General features: G+C 52.6%; 1 protein-coding gene across 2 annotated transcripts; it reads left to right on the forward strand.

Annotated features, from left to right (window-relative positions):
• Positions 1-16,860: 16,860 nt before the first annotated feature.
• Positions 16,861-23,566, forward strand: GRN (granulin precursor). Of its 2 annotated transcripts, none has more exons than XM_032321049.1 (13): positions 16,861-16,967; positions 19,517-19,661; positions 19,779-19,904; positions 20,013-20,097; positions 20,563-20,675; positions 20,771-20,906; positions 21,016-21,110; positions 21,317-21,440; positions 21,738-21,835; positions 21,926-22,171; positions 22,431-22,664; positions 22,764-22,994; positions 23,115-23,566. In XM_032321049.1, the coding sequence occupies exons 1-13, from the start codon at positions 16,873-16,875 to the stop codon at positions 23,250-23,252; spliced, it is 1,866 nt and encodes a 621-aa protein (XP_032176940.1). In that variant the 5' UTR covers positions 16,861-16,872; the 3' UTR covers positions 23,253-23,566. The 2 variants fall into 2 exon arrangements, with proteins under 2 accessions (XP_032176940.1, XP_032176941.1); XM_032321050.1 differs by lacking the exon at positions 16,861-16,967 and adding an exon at positions 19,269-19,442.
• The last annotated feature ends 33 nt before the right edge of the window (positions 23,567-23,599 follow it).

Consider the following 23,599-nt stretch of genomic DNA (forward strand, 5'->3'; position numbering starts at 1 on the left):
TCTCCGTTTTATCAATGAGAAAATGGAGGCCTAAGAGATCAATCATACCAAGGTCACTGAAATGAAAGAGCCAGAATTCAAACCCAGAATTGCCTGAGTCCGGAGGAGCTGCCACCAACCCCATGCTCAGCCTGGGTTCTCTGCTCGCCTGTGAAGTTTTTATCGAGCCGAGCCGCAGGCTTCAAGAACTCCAAGAATACAGCCCATAGGGCGACAGCCCTTGTCTGCCTCAAGGTCAGAGCCGCTGGAAGGCAGAGACCTGGCTGTTTCCTGCAGGAGCTGAGCGACCTTTAGCAAATGTCTTACCTCCTCGAAGCCCAAGTTAACCCCTTTATAAAATGAGCTGATGGGGATAATAATGCACCCACCTAATAGGAATTGTTTGAGAATTCATTTTTTTTTTTTTAAAGATTTTACTTATTCATTTGACACAGAGAGATCACAAGTAGGCAGAGAGGCAGGCAGAGAGAGAGAGAGGAGGAAGCAGGCTCCCCGCGGAGCAGAGAACCCGATGCGGGACTCGATCCCAGGACCCTGACATCATGACCTGAGCCGAAGGCAGCGGCTTAACCCACTGAGCCACCCAGGCACCCTGTTTGAGAATTCAATTAGTTAGTAGCTGTAATGTGTTTGGACCCTTGTCTATCATGTGGCAAACACTCAATGCCTATTATTATGATTGCTGTCATCATTATTATTGATTCCCCCCCAACACCAGCACCAACACCAACACCACCACTTGAACTGTATCACAGAAAGTTCTGGAAAGGCCCTTTAGAGAACCAGGTTCTGGTCCTACCTCTGACTCCAAAACAGGCACAGAGAGTAATAATTCCCTTCACCCCTTCCTGCCCTGTAAAGTAGTGGTCAGGAACCAGGTCTGGTGATCTCTGAGCCACAGTCCCCACCCCCTCCACAGCATTCCAAGCTCCAAAGGGGCTTGCATTCCATTTCTGGTTTTCTTCTTGTGATAGGATGCTTTTGAGATTTGTTGCTACACCTCAGTTTCCTTATCTGCAAATAATCCCACCCAATTTACAAACTCCTAACTAAACTCTGGTCTGTGAAAGCCCTGTCAAGTGTCGACAAATGAGGGGCGTCTGGGTGGCTCAGTGGGTTAAAGCCTCTGCCTTCAGCTCAGGTCATGATTCCAGAGTCCTGCGATCAAGTCCCGCATTGGGCTCTCTGCTCCGTGGGGAGCTTGCTACCCCCTCTCTCTTTCTGCCTGCCTCTCTGCCTACTTGTCATCTCTGTCTGTCAAATAAATAAATAAAATCTTTAAAAAAAAAAAAAAGAGTTGACAAATGGTTCTGTGGCCCCAGCAGGACCCCAGAGATGATCAGATCACAGTCCCTGCTTCTGCCACAGAGGAATGCCTTGAGGGAGGCATCACTGGTTCGACCAAAGCCCATCGTGGCAGCCATCTGGGCAGGTAGGAGAGGTGATCTTTGGGCAATGAGGCACCGCTGGAGCCGGTGGCTGTCTCTCCCAAGGATGGTCATGGTGGCTGCAGGCGGGAGCAGGAGCCTTGAGATGCCCAAGCCTGGACACCTGAGGAGGAAACAGCCACTGTCTTGGCTCACTTGGCCATGGATCATCCTGTGGCCATCACTGGCCTCCTCATCAGATGGAAAAACAGAAACGCCTTTCAATCGTAAAAAGGGAGAAAACAGTACCAGCCCCAGGAGCTATTGTGGGGATGGATGGACAAGTCCTTGCCTGACACTGAAGGAGGGACAGACACGGAAGGTAATTTATTGTGAGACTGAATTCTTCCCCAGCAAGCCCAGCGGCAGGACAGTGTCCTCCCCAACCCCACTCCCAGCTTGCATGCCCAGGGCCTAGAAAGACATGTGTGGGGTTCAAGTAGGGCTTAGGTTCCTCTCGTGGACCTCACCCGCACCTGTGAGTTCACGGCCAGCGCTATTCCCACCTGGAGCTGCCTTCATGAAGGCCGGCCCCACAGCAGCAGGCCCAGTGAGCTGCAGAGGAGAAATCCAAACTCCCGGCCTAGAGCTAAATGCCAAGTCAGATTTTTTTTTTTTTAGATATTTATTTATTTATTTATTTGTCAGAGAGAGAGAGAGAGCACACAAGGAGGCAGAGTGGCAGACAGAGGTGGAAAGAGAAGCAGTCTTCCTGCCGAGCAAGGGAGCAAGGAGTCCAATAGAGGACTTATCCCAGGACCCTGGGATCATGACCTCAGTAGAAGGCAGTGGCTTAACCGACTGAGCCACGCTGGCCTCCCTCAAGTCAGATTTTTGATGGGACCTTGAGGGCCTGGAGGCGTGGGTGAGTTACAGAAAACTTTATTGGGCCAACTGGAGAAAACGTAATAAGGCCTGTACAGTAGATCTTACGTCATCAAGGTTAACTTTCTTGAGTGTGATAACCAGACTGTGGTTTTGCTAGAAAATGTCCTTGTTCTTAGGAAATGCACACTAAAGTGTTTAGGGCTGAGTGGCTGCAACTTAGTCTCAAACGGTTTGGCAAAATAGAGAGAGATACAGCCAATGTAGCAAAATGTGAACAATGCGTGAATCAAGGTGAAGGGTATATGGGTGCTCATTGTACCACTCTTGCAATTTGTCTGAAATTTTTAGTTTTCAAAAACAAAAAGTTGGAAAAAAAAGTTGGGGGGAAAGAAATTTTTCCCTCTGAAATACTTAAAGAACCAGAAAGCAACAAAGATTTTTTTTTTTTTTTTTGAAGGTTAAAAAGATACCCATAATAGCTAGGATCAAACCACTTGGGGAGGGACATCTCTACTCACCAACCCTCCCCCCACCACCCTACCTCCCCACCCCAGGCCTGAAAGGGTGGGTTGGGGAGTTTCTAAACACCGAAGGCTTCATTGAGGGGACCCTGGATGTGGTCTGAGGAGGCGGCCCCCAGAAAGGAAGGGTCCTGACTAAGACCTTCCAGAATTGTCTCCCTCCACTCCCACCCCCAGCCTGACTCTCAGAGCTCTGGGCCGGGCTCATTCCTGCTCTGCTCAGGGAATGTAGGTTCGTCTACTTCCGTGGAAGGCAGATTTGGCTGTAACTATGAAAATTCCACATGCCCAAACCCTGTGAGCCAGCCAGGCCACTTCTAAGAATTCCTCTGCTGCGGGGCTTCTGCAGGTGTGAAATGACACCCCAACTCTGCAGTCCTTGTAGCCTTGTTTGTAACAGCGGAATGCCATCCAGAGGGACCTGAGTGACAGTACGTCTACACGACAATCACCACCCAGTCTGGAAAGAGATGCAGAGTTCCACATTATGATATAAAACAGTCTCAAAGACAGAGTTAAATTAAAAAGCAGGGAGCTGGTGCCAGTTCGTTGTTTTCGACCAGAGCGCTACCGCCCCCTAGAGGACATCTTGTAAATGTAGGAGGCCAGTCTGTAGTTGTCACAAGACTGGGGCCCCTGGCGTTTGACAGATGGCAGGCCAGGGATGCTAAATGTCCTTTAAAGTATAGGACACCCTGACACAACAAAAAATTGTCTCGCACGCCACTCAGTTTTCCTTTGTCTTTCTAGCCAGCCACATACATTAGAAACAAATTCATAATGATCTGACCCGGAGGCTAGCTCTCTATCCCACCCACAGCTTTTTAAAAAAAAAAAATGTGGGTTTTTTTTTTTTTTTTAGGATTTTATTTATTTATTTGACAGAGAGATCACAAGTAGGCAGAGAGGCAGGCAGAGAGAGGGGAAGGGAAGCAGGCTCCCCAGTGAGCAGAGAGCCCGATGTGGGGCTCGATCCCAGGACCCCGGGATCATGACCCGAGCCGAAGGCAGAGTCTTTAACCCACTGAGCCACCCAGGTGCCCCTAAAAAAATTGTTTTAAAATAATTGAATTTCGGGGCGCCTGGGTGGCTCAGTCGTTAAGTGCCTGCCTTCGGCTCAGGTAAAATAATTGAATTTCTCAGAAATAAAACTACCATGCAATCCTACAGAAGATTTGACTTTGTCTCTGTTCAAACTTCATCAAAGATAATTCACCGTTTTAGAAAATCTTTTCTCGGTGGCCTCCTGGTCCATGTGAGCTGAATTGCTAACAGGACACTCCAGCACTGAGCCGAGATGGCGACATTCATGGTTCTCCAGTGTCAGTGAGTCGTGGGACTTGCAAGCTCCTATTCTCTCATGGGGTCAAGCCTGAGCTTTCACATACAGAAATGCATATTATTTTATTATAAATTCCTTTCTTTTTACTTTTCCTCTATAGCCCACTCTGAATTGTCTAAAAACACTGTGCATAGGAAAATTATATTATCTTTGAATTTCTTTTCTGAAGATTTGTTAGAATACAACACATATGTGACCAAAATGCAGACTTCGGATCAGATTCGACTGAGAACCTCAGAAAGGACCATGAGTTCACCAGGCACAGCCCAGTCCCTTGTAGTAACATGGCCTTCTGGGGGAGGGGGGGGCTTCTGCTTCTCAGAGCCACCAGTGCTATCTGGAGAATGTTGGCCACAGGACCAGCGAGGCCCCGTCAGAGCTGAGCGCCAGTCACTGGGGGCCAAAAGGAGGAGGAGCTGGTCCAGCGGGGCCTGGACCAAAGGGCTGGCTGGCGTGCATCTCCCCCCCCGCTTTTTTTTCTTTAATTTACTGAGTCTTTTTCTCTCTCTCTCTCTCTTTTTTTCTTTTTAGCAATTTTTGAGTGTTTTGTGCCAAATACTGTTGTAGGCACTAGGAGACAGCAGGGAACAAGTCACATAAGGTCCCTGCTGCAAGAGACACAAACAAATGAGTACATAAGACAGTGGCAGACAGGGAGAACATCCCTGCAAGCAAGACAACAGGTCATGTGACAGAGGGGGCCTGAACTTGGCCCAGAGACCACCTGGGAGAACTAGGGGGTCGGGAGCACCCATTGGGAGTTGCTGAGGGAAGCTGGAGCGGGTTGGGATGAAAGGAAGTGCCCAGATGGAGGCCAGGGATGTCCTAGTAACTTCCAGGGGAAGAATATTGTGATGGGCACAAACACAGGCTCCGGGTCCAACTGGATTCAAATTCTGGCTTCACCCCTTCCCAGCTCCATGGCCTTAGATATTTGCTGAACCTCTATGGGTCTGTCTTCCTTCACTGTAAGGCAGGGATCAAACTGTAGCTACTTGGGGCGGTTACGTTAAAGATTAAAGGGGAAGCTTGTACAAAACCTGGCACAATGGAAACTTTTGAGAAAACATTAGCAGGACCCAGTTCTTAATTTTTTTTTAAGATTTTATCTATTTATTTGAGGGGCACCTGGGTGGCTCAGTGGGTTCAGCCTCTGCCTTTGGCTCAGGTCATGATCTCAGGGTCCTGGGATTGAGTCCCGCATTGGGCTCTTTGCTCAGTGGGGAGCCTGCTTCTTCCTCTCTCTGCCTGCCTCTCTGCCTACTTGTGATCTCTCTCTCTCTGCCTGCCTCTCTGCCTACTTGTGATCTCTCTCTGTGTCAAATAAGTAAGTTAGAAATCTTAAAAAAGCAAGATTTTATCTATTTATTTGAGAGAGAGAGAGAGAGCGAGCAAGCAAGTGCACAGCCAGAGGGAGGGGTGAAGGGAGACAGACAAGCTGACTCCTCTAACCCAGGACCTGAGATCAAGACCTAAACTGAAGGCAGATGCTGAACCAACTCAGCCACCCAGGCGCCCCAGGACCCACCTCTTTAAAACAGTGAAATCCAGTACACCCCCGACCATCCTGGCATTAAAGATTAAGTCAAAGTCCCCGGAAGCGCGCATGCGTACAGATTTCTCTGCTCACTTGTTGGAGGACTTTGTCTCCTTTCTGAGCCTCTGTTTCTTCTTCTTCCTGCTCCTGCTTCCCTCTTGGGACTCCTGAGTGGTGAAGACACATGAGAGGTGTAAAAGGGACTTATGACCTGGAAAGGGTGATGGGGGGGAGCGGCTCCCTCCACCCCACCCACCTTCCCTGCCACCGCCTCCTCTGCTCCCCCTCAGCTCCTGAAGGAGGTGACTGTGACTTCACCTCTCTGAGCTGTCTGGGGAGAGCCATCTTCTCACCTAGGCCCCCTGGCCTGGCACTTCAGGGATAGATCATCAGATGAACAAGAGGAACCCCTTTGATGTCCTAAAAAGGCTTCCTCCCAGTTCTAATGTGCTAGTTTACAAGGCCTCTTGGCATCCATCATTCCGTGTGAACCTCGCATACCTGTGGAAAGGGCACACGGAGGTTACTGTGTACCCATTTTACAGATGAGGAAACTCAGTCTTGGAGGAGTCAAGTGACCTGTCCCAGCACCTTGAAGTGGGTATTTCTTTTTTTGTTTTTTATTTTATTTTATTTTATTTATTTACTTGTCAGAGAGAGAGAGAGAGGAGAGAGAGCGAGCACAGGCAGACAGAGAGGCAGCAGAGGCAGAGGGAGAAGCAGGCTCCCTGCCGAGCAAGGAGCCCGATGTGGGACTCGATCCCAGGACGCTGGGATCATAACCTGAGCCGAAGGCAGTTGCTTAACCAACCGAGCCACCCAGGTGTCCTGAAGTGGGTATTTCTTGGCCCATGTGGGTTCTGCCTGGAGAAGGGACAGGGGCACTCAGTAGGCTGGAAGGGCTGGGAAGGCCGACTGAGCTGAGCTGGTGTCAGCTTCTAGTGGAGCCTGGCGCTTTGGGCAAAAGCTCTGGGATCTGCATGACTTGGACTCAGCCCTGACTCGCCTGCTTTGGAGCCGAGCAGTCCTGGACAAGACCTCATAACTACCACTACCCTGCAGGGTGGTTACAAGAACTCAGTGAGCTGGCACAGGGTAGGCATCCAAAATACTGTCCTAATTCTTCTTGTCTCCATTCTGCTCCCAGGTCTCTAAGCTCATTATCCTCCCAGCTCTAATGGTCGATGAGTCAACAACCCAAGCTGTCCTTCCCTTTCCACCACCGAGCCTGTCCACTTGCCGCCCTTGACAAGAGCGGGACTCCAACTCCTGAACTCCACCAGGCATGCACCAGCCACTCGGCATGGCTGTCCCTGGGGGGTGTCTCAAGTTCAGGAGAAGACACAGGGTGGGAAGGGTACTCCACGTACCTACAGCGAGGCAGGACACTGGCCAGACCACTGACACGGCCCAGCTCTTCTCAAACCTCCCAGCTCAGGGACCCCTGCCTCCCAGGGCTGGAGCAGGGTGTCCTTACCTGTGGGCCCAGGACCTGCCCCCTAGAGGAGCTTGGGAAGGGTTTGGAGGACCTGAGCCCCTGTCTTGGTTTGGCTGGATTCCTTTTTTTCCCCCCTCCAGCAAGGCCAGATTTTTGCATCATGGGTTTTGTAAATTAAAACGAGAAAATGGGGGCGCCTGGGTGGCTCAGTGGGTTAAGCTGCTGCCTTCAGCTCAGGTCATGATCCCAGGGTCCTGGGATCGAGCCCCACATCGGGCTCTCTGCTCAGCGGGGAGCCTGCTTCCCTCCTCTCTCTCTGCCTGCCTCTCTGCCTGCTTGTGATCTCTCTCTGTCAAATAAATAAATAAAATCTTTAAAAAAAAATAAAACAGGAAAATGAATTCCTTGGTCCTGAATAAATGCAGTTTGGTTGTAAAATTTTTTTTTTTTAAACATCTTATGTATATATGTATTTGAGAGAAAGGGAGAGCATGAAGGGTGGTGTATGTGGAGGGAACCCAAGGGAGAGGGAGAGCAGACTCCCTGCTGAGCCGGAGGGAGCCCAGTGAGGGGCTCGATCCCGGGATGCCCAGATCACGATCTGAGCTGAAGACAGGAACGAGTGTGTGTGTGTGTGTGTGTGTGTGTGACTTTCCACAGGGCCGTCAGCACATTCGGTCCTCCCGAACTCCTCAGGTGGTGATTACAGTCTCTCTATCACATTTAGGGTCCAAGAAATAAGCCCAAGTCACCCAGCAGGTCAGAGGCAGAGCTGGAATTGAAGGTCAGCAGGCAATGACAAGGTCCCGAGGCTGCTCAGTTCCCAGCCCATTGTCCAGGTTTCCAGGAAAGACCTAGCTCCTATACCCTGCTACCTGCCACCTGCCGGTCCCAAAGGCTGCTCTGGCTTCCTGGAGATTTGCTGGCATCAGTCCTTGCCCTCACCCGGAAGTTCATCTCCAGATCATCCTACAGGTCTCAGAATGGGAGAAGCTGTTACTTTAACCCAGGAATGTGCCCCCTTCTCCTGCAGGAGGCAGAACGCCTGGATGGGAGGAGTGAATCAGCACAGGGATCAGGACCCAGTGCGGTGCGTGTGGCCCCAGGGGGACAGAGCTCTGGCAGGAGGACCAGCAGGCTGGGATTGGGGGCAGCCCCAGCGAGGATCCAGAGGTTTCTCAGAGGAGATTGTGAGGTGGGCTTGAGGAGCAGGGCAACCTATAGTTGGGGGCTGCATTGGGAGGGCCTGAGGGCAAGAATCACCACCATGAGGCAGCTCCCTGGGTCGGACTCTGTGCCCAACGCCCTAAAGGCATTCATTCCCTCCGTGGGGGGAACTGCCTCAAACTCAAAGTCCATAATGTACAGACAGACCGGGCTGCTGCGGCATCGGGTCACGCAGCCCAGCTCGTAAGAGGAAGAGGAACTGGAGAATGGTTTCCTCCCCGAGAACCAGGTTCCTCATTCCATAGAGGGAGGCTGGAGCAAGGTGAGGGGTTCTCAGACCTCAGCACTTTGGGGCCGCAAAAGCTCCCCAGGTGATTCCAACGGATAGCTGGGGATGAAAGGAAGCATGGGCTAGCGATCCCGGAAGACCCCTCCAGCCAGGCCCCTGGCAGAGCCAAAGAATCCGCTTTCTCCCCACGCCTTCCCCTCCCCCATTCATCAGTCTCCTCCCCTCCTCCTCCTCCCTCCAGAGCACAGGCACCGCACGTCTGGTTTTGAGGGTACTACCCAGCCTCCCTCTCTCCAGCACTAGGGGGTCGCCGCTGCTCACTGTAGACTCAGAATTTCCCAGCAGACAGGGAGCAGGGCAGCGCTCACTCACTGCTCAGGTGAGTACACCCAGCCCAGAGGCGAGAATTCCCAAATCCACACTGATGTAGAAATGCAAGTTTCACAGAAGTTTAGAAATGTAAGTTTCACAGAAGAAAACTTCCAGGATTTGAAAGTGGATCTCTGGGGTAGGAAAACAGAGAGGGCGAGAGTGCGGCTTTGTGTTATAATTTGAATAGCATTTACTTGTTACTTTCGGTTAAAAATAATGATCGATTTGGAGCTCCGGACTGGCTAAGTCGGTGGAGCATGCGACTCTGGACCTCAGGGTTGTGAGTTTGAGCCCCACGTGGGGCATAGAGATTACTTGGGGGAGAAAAACAAAAGCAGTAATTGATTAAAACACAACAACAACATGGAAAGTGGCGTGCCCACCGGCACTGGGCAAGTTCGCAGCCTATGGTGGGACAGGAGCCGAGGTCTCTCCTGATTTCATCCAGTACTTCTGTTGCCAAATATCCTCCCACAGCCTCTGGCCAGGTCACTGGCTCAGTCCCAAATCCCTTCCCCCACACCACCCAGACAGCTTGGAGAACCTAGCAGAGCCCTGCAGGCTCACCAGTCAGGTGCCCGATGATGAGGGCAGGCGCTAACAATTGCTCACCCAAGGTGACTCAGGCAGGAAGGGGAAGGAGTAGGTGTGAGCCAGGAGAGGCTGTTTCTATGCCCTCACTCCAACCTTAGTCTTTAGGGCTGCCAGATTTAGCAAATAAAAATGCAAGGTGCTCAGTTAAATGTGAATTTCAGATACATAATGAAGGCTTTTTACGTGTAAGTATGTCTCACATAATGCACGAGACATACTTACACTAAAAAAAAATTCATTTCCAGTCTGAAATTCAAATTTAACTGGACATCCCATGTTTTGTCTGGCAACTCAGGATCTTGGGAGGAAAGGCCCCAGCCCTGGGGTCTGTGACTCTTCCAGAATAGTAACTCCGAATGAAGAAAACCCTGAGGGACAATTGGAAGAATCAAGGAGAGGCTAGGAAAAGTGGGAGGAAGGAGAGAGAGAAGGAACCTGCCCAACCTTTGCCCAGACCACCACCTCGGAAAGTAGCCTTGGGGCTAACCTGGAGGAACCCCTTGGCCAGGGAGACACATCCAGAGGCCTCTCCAGGCCAGGTCTCAGTGAAACCTCCTGTTATTACTTCTGGTGCCACTGAGGTCATGCAGCTGGGGGTGTAAGAGGAATAGAAACAGACCACAATGGGGCACCCTGGTGACTCAGTTAGTTAAGTGTCTGCCTTCTGCTCCGGTCATGATCTCGGGGTTCTGGGATGGAGCCTTGAGTCTGACTCCCTGCTCAGTGGTGGGGGAGGGGGGTTGCTTCTCCTTCTCCCTCTACCCCTTCTCCCCAGCTTGTTCTCTCTGTCTCGCAAATAAATAAATAAAATCTTTCTTAAAAAAAGAAACAGACCCTATTTATAGCAGAACATATTTATATATTTTTTAAAATTTATTTATTTATCTTCTTTATTAAGATTTTGTTTATTTATTTGACAGACAAGGATCAAAAGTAGGCAGAGAGGCAGGCAGAGAGAGAGGGGGAAGCAGGCTCCCCGCTGAGCAGAGAGCCCCACGTGGGGCTCGATTCCAGGACCCTGGAATCATGACCTGAGCCAAAGGCAGAGGCTTTAACCCACTGACCCACCCAGATGCCCCTATTTATAATTTCTTAAGCAAGAGGTGGGGGAAAGGCAGAAACTATAAAGGAAAAGATTGATTACTAGATTTCAGATGGCACAACAACAACACAACTTCTGACCTCAAAAGAAACCGTAAACAATGCTGAAAGACAAAATGACCCATGGGGAGAAAATATTTGCAATATAGATAATATCCAGAATATACAAAGAGTTCCCACAGTTGAACAAGAAAAAGACAAACACTAAAGAAAAATAATCAAGTATAATGTAATGCTTAGTTTTATGTGTCAACTTGGTGGATGTTTTTGGGTGAGATTTTAAATGGAGAATTTTGGCCAAAGCAAATTGCCCTCCATAATGGGGGGGGGGGGGCTCATCCAGTCCATGGAATACCTGAATAGAACACAAAAAACCTGGCCTTTCCAAACAAGGAGACATTCTCCAGTGACTGCCTTTGGACTTCTCTACACCTTTGGCTCTTCTGAGTCTCCAGCCTGCTGGCCCACACTTCAGCTGTTGGACTTGTCAGCTTCCATAATCACATGAGTCAATTACTTTCAGTAAATGTCTTCCTACGTACACAGCAATTGGTTCTGTCTCTCTGGAGAACCCCAATACAAACAGGCAATTCACAGAAGAAACACATACACAGAATAAGCATTTGAAAAAATGCTCAGCTTCCTTAGAATCAAAGAAATACGCATAAAACAACCACAGACTATCTTTTGTCATTAGATTGGCAAAATCTCTTTTGTTATTTATTTATTTGTTTACTTACTTACTTAAAGTTTATTTAATTAAATAATCTCTACACCCAATGTGGGGCTCAAACTCACCACCCTGAAATCAAGAGCTGCACGCATTCTTCTGACTGAGCCAGCCAGGTGGCCCTGGTAAGACATCTTTTGAACTGGTGTATTCAGGATGCCTGAGTGGCTCAGTTGTTTAGGCATCTAACTGCTGATTTTGGCTCATGATCTCAAGGTTATGAGATGGAACCCCACATCAGGCTCTGCCCTCAGTGAGGAGTCTGCTTGATATTCTCTCTCCCTCTCTCTCTGCCCCTCCCCCTGCTTAAGCACTCTTGCTGTCTCTTTTAAATAAATAAATATCTTTAAAAATAAACTGGCTTATTCAATGTTGATGAGTGTATGGGAAATAAGTTCCTCCAAATACTGTGGCTGGGAGTGTAAATTGGAAAAAAAATTTTTTTTTTTTTTAAATTTTATTTATTTATTTGACAGACAGATCACAAGCAGGCAGACAGGCAGGCAGAGAGAGAGAGAGGAGGAAGCAGGCTCTCCGCGGAGCGGACAGCCCGATGCGGGGCTCGATCCCAGGACCCCGGGATCATGACCTGAGCCGAAGGCAGAGGCTTTAACCCACTGAGCCACCCAGGCGCCCCATAAATTGGAAAAATTTTAAAGCAGTTTGGCATTAGCATTTCAAAATACTTTTATTTTTATTTATTTATTTGACAGAGAGAGAGAGAGAGAGAGATCACAAGTAGGCAGAGAGGCAGGCAGAGAGAAAGGGGGAAGCAGGCTCCCTGCCAAGCAAAGAGCCCGATGCGGGGCTCCATCTCAGGACCCCGAGACCATGACCTGAACCGAAGGCAGAGGCTTAACCCACTGAGCCTCCCAGGTGCTCCTTGGCATTAGCGTTTCAAATATGCATACTCTTTACCCAACAATATTACTTTTAGGGGTTTAACCCCCACATGTGCACTCAGAGACATGTTTACACGCAATTATTGCATAATTATTTGTAACTGCAAAGAAAATGGAAACACACAAAAATCCATTAAATGAGACTGGTTAAGTAAACTATGTAACATCTATAGCATAGAATACTTGGCAAATGTCAAACTAATAAATAAATGTAAAGACATCCCATGTTCATGGATGGGGAGATTTAAACCGTTATGCTGGCAACACACCCCAAATTGACCTGTAAATTCAGTGCATTCCCTACCAAAATTTCAGCTGTCACCTTTGGAGAAACTGATTCTAAAATTCATATAGAAATTTGAGGGACCCAAAATAGCCAAAACAATTTTGAAAAAAGAAATCGAAGGACCCCTCTTCTTCCAGTTTCAAAACTTTCTACAAAACTATAGTAATCAAGACAATGTCATACTGGCATAAGGACAGACATATGGATCAATGGAATAGAACTGAGAGTCCGGAAATAAACCCTCACATTTACAGTCAATTGATTTCATCAAAATTTAGAAACACAAGGCCTGGCCAAAGGGGGCTGGGAGGGCTCAGGGAATGGGGCAAATGGGGATGGGGATGGACCCTTTGATGTCATATTTATTTGTGACTCTGAAGTTTGCTTCTTTTTAGTACTATTTAAAAAAAAGATGCAAACTCCTTAAAAGGAAAAAGCAGAGGGAGAGAGATTCCTAAACTGGAGAGTTTGAGGACACTGGAGTGTTTCTTGAGGAATGTGAGAGATGTTCTGTAGTCCTCAGGGAAATGTACCCTCTCCACTAAAGTGGAATTTCACTGCATTCATTTGACAAGGAAATAAATTTTGCTTAATAAATACATTTAATATTTCTTTGCCATAGTAATCAGAGTAACTGCATATGATTCAGATTTTTCTAAAGCTTGGGCTCACACCTAGACTATTACCTTGTCCTTTGAGAGTGAAGCCTACAAGGCCCATGGATTCATCTAGGACTGTTTGCCCCTACCCTATGTACCCAGGATGTTGCACTTCTAGGTTCTTCAGTCTGCCTTTTGCATTTTTTTCCATTATATACTTTTAATCCTTGCTAAAATCTAAGTGACTGCTTCTAGAAACTTCAATGCACACATCCCCTGATCTTTCTTTAACCGATTGTTTTTTTTTTTTTTTTTTTTTTTTAAAAACACAGCTCAGTGTGTTTTAGCAGTTTTTTTTTTTTTTTTTTTTTTTTTAAAGATTTTATTTATTTGACAGACAGAGATCACGAGTAGGCAGAGAGGCAGGCAGAGAGAGAGAGAGGAGGAAGCAGGCTCCCTGCTGAGCAGAGAGCCCGATGCGGGACTCGATCCCAAGACCCTGAGATCATGACCTGAGCCGAAGGCAGTGGCTTAACCCACTGAGCCACCCAGGCGCCCCGTCTTTAACCGATTGTTGCTTGGAAATCAGATAACATTAATTTAAAATAGCTGAAATACCTGAGGCCCCTGGCTGGCACACAACTCTTGATCTTAGGGTCGTGTGTCCGGGGCAGCTACGTACAAAGCAGACAACGTAGCGCTTGCGCCTGTGGCCAGACAGAGGACCTGCGCACCACCTGAAAGATGATTGGCTATGCCCAGAACAGGTAGCCCGAGGACACTGCGTGCTTTTTATCATGCTATCAGGCTTCCTTTCACATGTACAGTCTGCTGATGGGAGGAGAGGGGATACAAATGGGGGTAAACATCCGGGTAAGGAGAGAACAATAAAGATTCGCCAGCTTGTCATTTCGTGTCTCTGGGTCGTTCTTACTGGCCAGAGCGATAGTCGTGAGTTCAAGCCCCATGTTGGGTGCAGAGTTCTATATATATATTTACATATGAAATAAGAGAAAAGAAGCTGTGTGAAGGAAACATTGAGCTCTTTCACAGGGACAGCACAACTCACATTTTGTCGTGGGGACCCTCCTTGTGTTGTGGGATATAGCAGCCTCCCTGGCCTGTGCCCACTGGGGGCGGGTAGCACCTCGCCCTAGTTGTGACAACCCAGGCTATCTCTGCTCACTGCCAAATGTCCCTGGTGGGCAAATCACTCCTTTTTTTTTTTTTTAATTTTATTTATTTATTTGTCAGAGAGAGAGAGAGTGAGTGAGAGCGAGCACAGTCAGACAGAGTGGAAGGAAGAGTCAGAGGGAGAAGCAGGCTCCCCGCGGAGCAAGGAGCCCGATGTGGGACTCGATCCCAGGATACTGGGATCATGACCCGAGCCGAAGGCAGCTGCCCAACCAACTGAGCCACCCAGGCGTCCCGCAAATCACTCCTTTAGGGATACTGATGAAGTCCCAGAACCTAAGTCAGGTTCGGTGGGGTGAGGAGGTTCGGAGCCGACGACTAAAGAAAGAATTCTTAAGACGTCATTGGTGCAAAATGGTGGTTTATTAAAGCACGGGGACAGGGCCCGTGGGCAGGCAGAGATGCGGCCGCCCCGGGTTGTGAAGGTGGGCATGTTATATACCCCACGGTTGGGTAGGTGAGGACAAAGGGGTGTTCAGAAGGGCTATTGGGGCAAAGAATACTATCAGGATATTGAAGGCTTAGTTGCTATCAAGTAAAGACAATTGGGAGTCTCCTGGTGGAGTGTTCCATTCCTGCTATCAAGCATCCTTGTTAATAAGATTTAGGTTTAGAAGAAATTGAACTTTATTTACTTTTCCTTCTACCTCCGCCTCCTTCGGTTTCTCATGGAGGGGAGGGTGACATTAGGGCTATTGATAAGGTAACTTCTTTGTTCTAAATCTCAAGGACATTTGCAAACCAAAGGAGACTCCTACCTTGCAGGACTGTGATCTCTGCAAGATAACCATTTGTTCTTCTTTTAGGGCAGTCAGGGTTGCCTGTGGAATGCTACACATATGGAGGGGAGCGGATGAAAGGGGGGGGGATGCAAGGCGCCAGCTTTTGCTTTGTCTTCAGCCAGCCTCTTGCTCCCTCATCAGATACTTTCCGTGATACTTGTTTTAGTCACTCCAGTTTTATCTCCCGCATTTATTTTATTTATTATTTGTCTCTGTGTAGTTGTGATGAATAGACTTATTTACTGATTACCCTAACATTTCATGATAAGTATGAGGGCACATGCTCTGGTAAGGGAGGCATAGGCTGGACCCCCTTGTGTCAGGATACACAGGAGGGAAACTGCACAAATGTCCCCTGGCAGGAGCCTCACGCATTCTCCATGCCCTCTCTAGCCCAAGGCTGAGCACCGCTGCCAAACACAGAGTGCCCTCACCCCTGAATTAGGCTGCTTGTCTTCTCCCCCAGGTTTCCCCTCAGCTCCAGCTCTTTGTTGAGCCCGCAATACTCTCCAGCCACTCAGTATAACCAAACACTGCCTGTCCTCCCAGGGCTGGCACCACGCTTTCTCTGGGGCTCTCCTCCCTCCTGGTGCCATCTATCATTTTGGCCAGAGCAGGGCCCTTTGGCACCAAGCAGCCTGGCTCTTGTTCCTGGCCAATCCGGTCTGTGCCCCACGGTTCTCTCCTCACCGGTCATGTCTATTCCTGGAAGGCAGGGCTGACTCAAAGGAGGAAGCCACTTCCACTATACACCTACTCCCCAGCACAGCCTTGTGTCAGGCACCCAACAGCTCCTTAAGCCCACTATGTTGAACATGGCATTTAATCCCTGCCCAAGGCTGCTCTTCCCATCTGGTTTCCGAATACTCTTCCCAACACCCCCTGTCCGGGCATTTCTCCAACCCTTCTCCACCTGCCAGTTAATATCCTCCCAGATTCGGCTCAAAAAGGTGATCTTAAGGGGCTCCTGGGTGGCTCAGTCAGTTGAGCATCTGCCTTTGGCTCAGGTCACGATCTCGGGGTCCTGGGATCAAGGCCCGAGTGGGGCTCCCTGCTCAGCGGGGAGTCTGTTTTTCCCTCTGCCTCTCCCCTCCTGCCGCTCATGCTCCTTCTCAAATAAATAAATAAAATATTGAAGAAAAAAGGTGCCCTTAAGGTGGAATTAAATATTTTCCCCCCTGCCCAGAGCCAACCTATCACTTCTGACCTACACACACACGTCCGTAACACCTGGCACACGACCTTGCACCTTAAATTAGATTTAATGTGAGCTTGTCTCATCTCTCCACCCACTCACACCCCGCTATGAGCACCCTGAGGAACGCGCCCGAGAGCTATCCTTGCCCTCGCAACCCTCCTTCAACCCGTACGGGGTCTGGCTGCCCAGCCTGTATTCTGAGTTTGTTGAACAGAGTAGAAACAGGATGCACGAATGTCCCTAATCCAGAAGCAGACATCCCGTGAACGCCCTGGAAGGCGCCCTGGAAGGGGCAGCTGCCTTGTCCGTCACGGTCCTTGGATAAGCGATGCCCCATCTCGGGCAAACTCTATCCGGCGCCCGCAGCCTGGCTGAGCCGGCCCAGGACGTCACATGATTCTCCAATCACATGATCCCGTAAAAAAAAGAGGGGGGAGGGTGGGAAGGGAGACGAGGGGAGGGAGGAAAGAGAATTGAGTAAGAAAAAAGCACGGCTTTCCAGGCTGGCCCCGCCTCTACGTCGACCAGTAGCCAGTAGGAGCGCCACAGCCCGGACACCTGGCCAATGGAAACGGAGGTGGGCGGGCCATCGCGCTGCCAGGCCCTAGTCCGTGAGCTTCCCCGGCCGCGGCTACCCAGCGAGCGCGGAGCCGGTCGCAGGTAAGGAGGGCAACCGCGCAGACCTTTCGCTTCTTCCATGGGTCCGGCCGGGCGGACTTGAGGGCTTGAGGTTCTTTCGGAGTTCCAGCCGGGAGGCAAGAGAAGGCTGGCTTAGGGAAGCTCCTTTGGGGGTTTCCGATGGCACTGGAGGCAGTTTTACGGGGTGGGGTGGGGGGAAGTAAGCAGTGATTGCAGCGACCCCCCCAGTAGAAGGCGGCTGTCTCCCTCTCCAGCGTCCCCGGAAGCTGCAACCCCTTCTCCCAAAGCAGGGACCACTCCATTCTTGAGCCGGCTTCGCGCCGGCCCAGGTGCTGCTGCGGGTGGTGGTGGTGGGTGGTCCCCGGGATGCCTGGGAGCGAGAGAGGCGCCCGCTCTGGTCCCGGAGCTCAGACGGCTGCGAGTGCGCTGGAGACCCTGCCCTCCTCCAAGGCAGCAGGGGCTTGGGAGTAGTGACCGAACGCCTGGGTTGTGTCTGGCTCTCCCTTACTTCCTCTCGTGGGGGGTGGGACCAGCCAACTTCCGCCTCTCCCTGCCACTTTTCCTGCTCACTCGCAGTTGAGTTCGTTCACCTTTTGGGAATCTCTCTCCTGACACTCGGAGTTGGGGGCTGCCACCTAGTGGGAGATGGCAGAGCTGGGGGCTTGAGGCTTCTGTCCCTCTCTCTACTGTGGCATTGTGGGGCGAGAGTGAGAGAGGCCGCCGCTCAGAACCCCACTGAGAGGAACTGGGTCCCTTCTTCCTTGGTCCCAAGGGGGTGTGCGTCTGTACTTAGCTATTTACTAGAAGCACACGCTATACTCCCTAGCCTTAGGACACCAATGATGTGACACCAATGATAGGAAAGTATGCATAAATGTTACTAGGGTGCCCTGTGGACCCAGATTTGTGCAGATAGGCACCCCTTCGGGGCCAACCCAGGACAGTGGGACAGCCTCTGGAGGGTTGAGGTTTGACTCCCAAGAAGCAGGTGGGACCAGCCTTGCCTGGGAGCTGTGGGTGTAAAGGGGAGGGTGAAAGGGGCCAAGGTCCAGGATCAGCCAGTCAGGGGCCTCCTGGTAATGGTCTGAGCTGAGAGTGGGTCACTGAAGAGAGCCAGGTGAGGGAAAGAAGGATGCTAGTGACTGGGTGGGTGTAAGTCCTCACCACACTTAGTGTCAGTGTCCACAGAGACTCATGGGGGAACTGAGCCCCAGAGACAGCAATTTCTGAGGCTCTCACCATCAGTGGTGGTGATTTGAGGACTAGCACCCAAGTGCAGTATCCCGGCAGCCCCCGAGCTTCTCGTTTCTGTCCTCCCTTGTCTACCTGCTCAGAAAATGGTTCTGTATCCCACCTCTGCTTGGACCCCAGGCCTCTACTCTCCCCCCGGGTCTGGGGTCCGTTCCCGGGCACTGTCCATGGTGCCACTTTGTCACGTGAACCCAGGTCCAGTATGCTTTGCAGTCCTCAAAGCCTGTCATCTCCATGACTGGATATATGACATGCGGTGTTCCTTCTCTGAGCCTCAGTTTCCTCCTTTGAAAAGTAAATGTATTACGAATACTTTGGATGATTGTTGCAAGGAAGGAAGAAAATAGGATTGTAATTGGGCCAGGAGAAGCTCCACAAACATTACCAGGCAGGGTAACATCTCCTGGGCCCTTCCCATTGAACTAGTGAGTCTGTGTGAGTTGGGGAAGAGTCATTTAAGAAGTGAGAGACTACTCCCCACAGAGCTTCATAATCGGTTCCTTCTGCTGGTGCGGCGGGGTGGGCTTATGTGGTCCTCTCCCCGTACTGCTGAGTTTCGGCTTCCAGGTAGGGGGAGAGGCAGAGTTTGGGCAGGGGTTGGGGTGGTATGTCTGGGGAATCTGAAAGGGTCTGGTGGTATTGGGGGACCCTGAGAACACAGGTGTCTCAAAGGCTGTCCCAGCCTGTGCACCCCTTCCCTGGGTGGTTTGGGGACGGTTGGGGGGCAGGTGTGACTGGCCTCTGGGGACGGCAGCCCAGATTCCACTGGCTACCACACTTCCCTTTTCACAACTTTCTCAACCCCACGATTTCCCATGTCATCATGTGACACCCCTTCCCCCCAACAGGCCTTGGCAGGTGTGAACACAGCATCAGCTGGGGAGGGAAGTGCAACCCTGTGTTTTCTTCAAGGGGGACTCCCCCTTTGCTCCCCACCGCAGTCCTGCCATGGCTCCTGAGGCCTCACCCACTCCATGGAGGTGACCCATATCCCTACAGACCAGACCCACAAAACCCGCAAATTCTCCTTTCACACACCTGCGTCTTTACACACTCACCCGCAGAGACTGAGGCATTTGGCCACATTTTGAGGACGCAGACTGACACCCATCCTTGTGTCCGTGCTCATCACTGTCCACACGTGGGTGCACAAGTGAACACACACACAGGAAACTGAATCTCGGGCCCCACATCTCTCTTCCTGTCTGGATCAGGAGGCTCGGATGGTATCTGGCCTGCACCTGGGGGAGTGACTGGCCCCCGAATCCAGGGTGGCATGGGCTTCAGCTCGTTGCCAAATGCCTCTTGGTATTTTGCAGGCAGACCATGTGGACCGTGGTGAGCTGGGTGGCCTTAGTGGCAGGGCTGGTGGCTGGAACACAGTGCCCAGATGGTCAGTTCTGCCCTGGGGCCTGCTGCCTGGACCCAGGAGGAGCGAGCTACAGTTGCTGCCATCCTGTTCCGGTGAGCGCCCTGCGGCCCAGGCAAGAGCTGGCTGGGATCTCCCAAAGGGGCATCTCGGCGCGGCCAGAGGAAGAGGCCGGGCTTGGGTCCTTCATTTTGTCATCTCTCACTTTCCAGGGCCAGTGGCCCACAGTGCTGAGCGGGCAGCTAGGGCGCCCCTGCCGGGTAGATGCCCACTGCTCTCCTGGCTACTCCTGCCTCCTCACCGTCTCTGGGACCTCCAGCTGCTGCCCATTCCCAGAGGTGAGGGTGCCATGGGCTCAACGGAGGGGCACAGGTCTGTGTTTGGACTCTCCCCCGACTCACCCCAGGTAAAAGCTGAGCCAGCGTGGGTGTCTCTGTGTCCCACAGGCCGTGTCCTGCGCTGATGGCCACCACTGCTGCCCTCGGGGCTACCACTGCAGCGCCGACGGGCGGTCCTGCTTCCAGAGATCAGGTGTGGTAGGGGTGGAGGTGGAGGGCAGGCAGATGGGCTGCTGGTGGAGGCTGGTCAGCCCAGGAATCCAGCCAGCTGGGTGACCTGGTTCCTGCCCTTGTGCCCTCATTCCTGTGGCATCTGTACTAAGCAACCCCTTTGCTCGGGACGGAGGAAGAGCGCGAGGCTAGGAAGGAGCAGGAGAGAGAATGCCAGACTCCAGGCCCCAGGCCAAGCTTTGGGAGGGTGGAGAGAGGCCAAGCTGGGCTGGTTCAAGGGCAGCCTAGTCGGGCCTCGGGCCATACTGCTGAGGCAAGGACTGGCTGGTGGGGAGAGTGGGTTAGGGGTGCCTGGGAGAGTGCCGAGCCCTAGTGTGGGACCACCAGCCCCCTTCAGCTGGGCCTGCAGGCCGGGGTGTCAGCAGGTAATGGGGACGATGGCCTTCGCTAACTGGGTTGACGGGATCCTGGGTCGTCCTATCCATAGATACCAACCCCTTGGGTGCCATCCAGTGCCCTGACAGCCGGTTCGAATGCCCCAACTCCTCCACGTGCTGCACTATGCGAGATGGCTCCTGGGGCTGCTGCCCCATGCCCCAGGTACCGGTCTGGGAAGATAGGGGGTGGAGGGAGCAGTCGGGGCAGAGCAGCGGGCTGGAGGGGGCAAAGACAGAGTTGGAAGCTTCTCTCGGCAGGCTTCTTGCTGCGAAGACAAGGTGCACTGCTGTCCCCATGGGACATCCTGCGACCTGGCTCATGCCCGCTGCCTCACGGCCACAGGCTCCCACCCCCTAGCAAAGAAGATCCCTGCACAGAGGAGTAATGGGGCAGGTAAGGAGGTGGGAGAGCGTCTAGGGTGCATGTTGGAAAGGAGGTAAGGCCTCTCGCGGCTCCCAGCCTGGGGAAGAGTTCCTCACCGCCCACCTCTCTCCCCTTGCAGTGATCTTATGCCCAGATGGACAGTCCCAGTGTCCTGATGGTTCTACCTGCTGCCAGCTGCCCAGTGGGAAGTATGGCTGCTGCCCGATGCCTAATGTGAGTGAGGGGCTGCGTGCCCACAGCCACCTGGTGGGGACACCTACCTCCAAAGGACTCCCCCTGGGGTGGGGCGGGTTGGCAGGCGGGTTAGAGCCTGGCTGCTGAGGACTCATGCCGCCCCCTAGTGGGGGATTGGGGCAGCGTCCACTGTCACTGGGTTGCTCCCTGAGCCCTGGAGATTGGACCGCCCTCCCACCCCGCAGGCCATCTGTTGCTCGGACCACCTGCACTGTTGCCCCCAGGACACTGTGTGCGACCTAGTCCAGAGTAAGTGCCTCTCCAAGGAGAATGCTACGGACCTCCTCACCAAGCTGCCCGCAAATGCAGGTACCAGACGCAGGCTGCTGACCCCATTGCAGCGGCTCTGTGTGCAGGAACTCTCCACCAGATTGTTCCAGGAACACAGGCAGGGGTGGGGGACGGAGGGCCGCATGGAGGGGACAGGGCATGTACAACCCCTTTTCCTCCACACTCGTCATTGCCTTCGTGTCACTGCTTGGGGTGGGTGGTCTCAGTATATTGTCCATCCTTAGCGTTCGTTCTGGCTGTGGAGCTGGCCAAGGGTGGGGTTTCTCAAGGCTCCCCCACGCCACTGCTGACCTGTCCCCTGTGGCTTTCTCACAGTGCAGGAGGTGAAATGTGACATGGAGGTGAGCTGCCCAGATGGCTACACCTGCTGCCGCCTGCAGTCAGGGGCCTGGGGCTGCTGCCCTTTCGCCCAGGTATGCAGGAGTGTTGGGTGGGCTGGGCTGAGCAGGAAGCGGCAGCCAGCAAGGCCCCTGTGCCCACTGTCCCCTGTCCACCCACCCTAGGCTGTGTGCTGTGAAGACCACGTACACTGCTGCCCAGCTGGGTTTAAATGTGACACAGCGAAGGGCACCTGTGAACAGAAGGCTCGCCAGATGCCCTGGGTGGTGCGAACCCCAGCCCGCCTTCGCCTGCCAATCCCCCAGGCGGTGGAGCATGATGTCCCCTGTGATAACATCACCAGCTGTCCCTCCTCCAGTACCTGCTGTCGACTGGCATCTGGGGAGTGGGGCTGCTGTCCTGCCCCAGAGGTGTGTGGAAGGGGGGAGAGTATGGAGCGGGTGGCGGAGGGGGGAAACACCGGTGTCTTGGCCTGGGCAGGTGGTCAGACTCCTGTTGCTTTGCTCTTCAGTCCTCTGCCTGGTCTGCAGCTGGCCCACCGGCTCGGTCAGGTTCATTCCCAGCTGGAGGAGCTGTGAGCAGGAGAGGGCGTCGGGGTAGGCAAGGGCTCAGCTTCTGTCCCACAAAGCAGCTTCCCAGGCCATCGTATGCTGCCCCCCGCCCCCCCAGGCTGTCTGCTGCTCAGACCACAAGCATTGCTGCCCCCATGGCTACACGTGCTTGGCCGAGGGCCACTGTCAGAAGGGAAGCAAGACGGTGACTGGATTGGAGAAGATGCCTGCCCGCCAGGCCTCCCTGTCTCACCGCAGAGACATGGGCTGTGACCAGCACACCAGCTGCCCCGTGGGGCAGACCTGCTGCCCCAGCCTGAGTGGGGGCTGGGCCTGCTGCCAGTTGCCTCACGTGAGTGCCCACCTGCCTGCCCTGGACAGGGGAATCGAGTCCTCCATGGGGGCTGGGAAGTGGGTGGGGCGGACGTGAAGGCCACCCTGTCCCTCGCAGGCTGTGTGCTGTGAGGACCGCCAGCACTGCTGCCCGGCTGGGTACACGTGCAACGTGAAAGCCCGATCCTGCGAGAAGGAGGCAGACTCGGCCCACCTGGCTGCCCGCTTGGCCCATGGCTCTCGCGTGGCTGTGGGAAACGTGGAGTGTGGGGCAGGGCACTTTTGCCACGATAACCAGACCTGCTGTCGAGACAGCCGAGGGGGCTGGGCCTGCTGTCCCTATCGCCAGGTGAGTGCCACCCCCCCTCCCCCGGCCGGGGACTGGCTGTCTGTGGAAGCCAGGGTCATTCGTGGGAGCCAGGTCCCACTCTATCCGACTCTGACTCCCTGCCCTCCCCCTGGCTGTCAGGGTGTCTGCTGTGCAGATCAGCGTCACTGCTGCCCCGCAGGCTTCCGTTGTGGGGCCAAGGGCACCAAGTGTCTGCGGAGGGAGAGCCTGCGCTGGGACATGCCACTGAGGGACCCAGCCCCGAGACAGCTGCTGTGAGGCGACATTAAGGACTGAAGACAGTCTGCAGCCCTCGGGACCCTGCTCAGAGGGTCCCCACTGCTCAGGCCTCCCCAGCACCTCTCCCCCACCAAATTCTCCTGGAGTCCCCCATTCTGATGCCCCACCCCCATCATGGGAGGCGGGGCCTCAATCTAAGGCCTTCCCTGTCTCAAGGGGGGCTATGGCGAAAGCCGTGTAACAAGCTGCCATCCCCTCTCCCAATTTCCGTGGACCCTGTGGCCAGGTGCTCTTCCCTATCCACAGGCGTGCGTGTGTGTATGTGCTGCAGTAAAGTTTGTTCACTTTCTTAACAGTGTCTGATTTGACCACCCTGCCCGCCCCCC

Source organism: Mustela erminea, chromosome 18 (genome assembly GCF_009829155.1).
Source record: "Mustela erminea isolate mMusErm1 chromosome 18, mMusErm1.Pri, whole genome shotgun sequence".
Taxonomy (NCBI): Eukaryota; Metazoa; Chordata; class Mammalia; order Carnivora; family Mustelidae; genus Mustela; species Mustela erminea.